Source organism: Marmota monax, unplaced genomic scaffold (genome assembly GCF_021218885.2).
Source record: "Marmota monax isolate L192 unplaced genomic scaffold, Marmota_monax_Labrador192_F-V1.1 WCK01_AAM20220418_F8-fsc00012, whole genome shotgun sequence".
Taxonomy (NCBI): Eukaryota; Metazoa; Chordata; class Mammalia; order Rodentia; family Sciuridae; genus Marmota; species Marmota monax.
In genome coordinates, this window is record NW_026695227.1 from 50,380 (window position 1) to 53,622 (window position 3,243).

The 3,243-nt window shown below is 39.7% G+C and overlaps 1 protein-coding gene across 1 annotated transcript; it reads right to left on the reverse strand.

The window, feature by feature from the left end:
- Positions 1–224: 224 nt before the first annotated feature.
- Positions 225–1,162, reverse strand: LOC124086964 (taste receptor type 2 member 14-like). Its single transcript, XM_046435485.1, is given in 2 exon segments — positions 225–754; positions 757–1,162. Coding segments are annotated over 2 exon segments (936 nt in total).
- Positions 1,163–3,243: the final 2,081 nt, after the last annotated feature.

Genomic DNA, 3,243 nt, shown 5'->3' on the forward strand with positions numbered 1-3,243 from the left:
TCTGTGTACATGTCTATTTAGATACGTGTATGAATATGTACGTATATATAATGTATAGGGCAAAGATTAAAATGTGTTAGAACAGTACTTATTCCAAACACACTTTCATAAAATTCACAAGGTTACATATTACAGAAGATATTTGAAAGTATAAGTTCATAAATACAGGAACTTCTTATGCTTTGATTTTTCTCTGGAATATACAAGATGATCCTTGACATGGTCTAGGGACCTGGGGGCTCCACATCTTTGAACCGGCACCTCAGCCACCGCAGCACCAAAAGACAAGCCTTTTTCAATTTACTGTTTCCCACAATCAGGACATATGAGTGGCCTGAAGGAAAAGCAATTCCAGCAGTTTGGCAAAATGAAACGATCAGACTTTTCTCCAGAAACTCAGAGCTCCAAACTTGTACAAGAAAGGACAGGAAATACGTGGTATAAAGTAGCAAGAAGATGATCACAGTTTGCAAGGCTTTCACATGGGCCATGGTGCTGGTGATCCTGAGCCCCCTGGCATTGTGCTGCATCTTCTTCAGATGTTTCCAGAGAGAGAAAATTAGCAGGAGAAAAGTTGTCACAGACACAGTAAATGGTATGAATGTGAACATAGTGTTGGTGAATAAAAGAAGTGTGGAAAATACTGAAGGATTCCATGAACTATAATGAAAAGTCCTATTTCCTTTATATCTGTCAACCCAGACATCAATGTATGTGTTCAACAGTACAATATTTAAACACAAGAGAAACAAGATATCAGCAGTGTCACTGAAACCACCTTTTCAATTCTCCACTTCAGATAGAGAAAAATTGAGTTAGAAAAATTAGCTATCTTAAGAAAATAAAAAATGCAAAGGCTTGTAGCAAGCCAGATGCTGAAATGATTAGTTATTGTCCAGGGAACATAAATCCTTTTTACCATTTCTCCAGTCCTTGATTGAACTGGGTAAAGCACAGATACCCACCAATTTAACAATGATAACCAGAGTACACCAATTCTGGAGAGTGCCAAAGCAGTGAGGATTTGATCAACTAAGGAGATCTTTCTTCTCTTGACCCAGTCCACACAGTTCACCAGTGCTATGAATCCATTTCCTAAACTCCCAGTTATGAATTCCACACATAAGATGACTGAAAATGTGTTCTGTGTGACACTACTCATTGTCTGAAATGCCCCAATGTCTAATATCACTGCTGAAGAATACTTATTGAATTCTTCTGAAATGTTATGTACATTTGATTCTCAAAAACTCAGTAATATTCTCCCTGTGAAGAACTCACCTATCAAATCAGGAAATGACTGTTTTCATGATTTTCTTCATGAAAATCTTGCATTTTCTCATACGATCCAACTGAGTGTATCCAGATACCGTGCTTCACACAGAGTGGCCTAGAGGCTTTTCTGTTTCATGATGAAGGAAACTGTGAACTCTTGTATGCTAACAGATAATTATTTGCATTGTTTTGATTTTTTTCCTTGTCTACATATTTTAATTTGGCTATTTGAGTTCCAAACAAGTAACATTGCAAAATTCTAATCTCTGTATATGGAAGGCATCAAGCATCTGAAATTCTATAAGGTGCTTACTTAGCCCTGAAGTTCTTTAAATGCTAAAATGAGGTCTGTACAGTGAGCTATTCACATGTTGTCCAAAACTCTTCCTACAAACTCTACTACCTACTAATCTCACATTATTTCTCCAAGTTTCAGTATAGACAGTAATATTTATCATTTTAATTTTTACCAAGGCAGGTGTGCACTCACAGACACACATACTCTTGCATAAACACACATTTATTTAGACCTAAATCTCCTTTATTTTGTTATAGTTAAAACTTTGTCCCTAGGTTTCATAAATTGACTTCCAGACCACTCACATATAATCGAATCAAGCCTTTATTGAAACACACCAGTGGTGACTGATCAGAACATAAAGCTGTTCCCCTGATCAGCCCCAAACAATTGCAAGGGTGCTCCTTATAAGCTTGAAAAATGCAAAAGGGATGTTTGGGGGTCAAGCCAATGCAACTAAGCCAAGTTATAAAAGCGGGAGAGTGCAGTCAGGCGGAGGGACGCTTAGCCAATCACAATTAGCCAAGTCACCCCAGTTCCAGAAACAGAGCCCCGTTATCCTAGTTACAGAAACAATGCCCCATTAGGTAGTTCCATGTTCTTAAAGGTTTCTGTAGCAAAAGGAAAGGGACATTTTGCCCTGACCATGACCTTTCTACTTGGCATGGGTTTTTTTTACAAAATGGAGTTACTAAACAAAATGGAGTCACTGTGTGTCGCAAGGGTGGGAGGGGGGCAAAATTGTGATGTATGCAGTCGAGGGAAGAAATAAAGGATGTCCAGTGCTTCTGCCCCTTTCAGTGTTTTATTCACTCAAATTACTCAATATGGTTTCACTCTACAGGTTCTTAATCAAAAAATGACAATCCTTAATGCTAGGCACTGCGATAGACATAATCAATTCACAACAAACAATTCTAGATGAATTCTAAATACTGAAAAACACACTTAATCATGCCAGTCTAATGACAGACATTTCCTCTGCATGCTAAGTTCCAAAGTCTTAAGCCTTAGGCCTTATGTCCAGCAGATGCACACTCACTCAGACCGAAGTGACCAGGTCCAGAACCAAGGCAGCTTTTCCTGGTGTGGAGTGGATGACCATTGAGGGTCGTAGGGAGAAGTTGTGGCTCTCACCAAGGTCCAGATGAGGCGGTAGAGTTTGAGAGCGGTGAGGATCATGCAGAGGCTCAGGAAATGATTACAAGTGATGGAATATCAGGTCCTCATCAGGCTCTCCAGCTCGAGTGCATCCTTGTTTCAGCTGGCTGAATTCCTGTTCATTTGCTCTATTATTTATACTAAATTTGGGGACTTTTTGACTCCCCTTTCAATCCTTATCAGCTACCACCAGATTTCTCAGTGATATCATTTACTCTGGGGTCAGAAATATCTGGTCTGATGGTCTCCACCCTGATCTTCTCACCTTTCCCTCTTATCAGGGGAGGACAGCCTGCCAGGGGCTTCACTCTGTTTATCAGGGTGAGGGGAAGTAACTTGTTTGAGGTCATACTGGAGGGCTGTGTGGTTGTGCCTGGTGAAACTGCAGGTTTCAAACTGGAGTTTTTAAAATGGAGTTGCTTAGGCTCAGGACTAAGGCCATCCTAACACTTTGGCTTGACTATCACAATTTCACTTCAGTAACTTAGATTACTCAATCAACATTTACT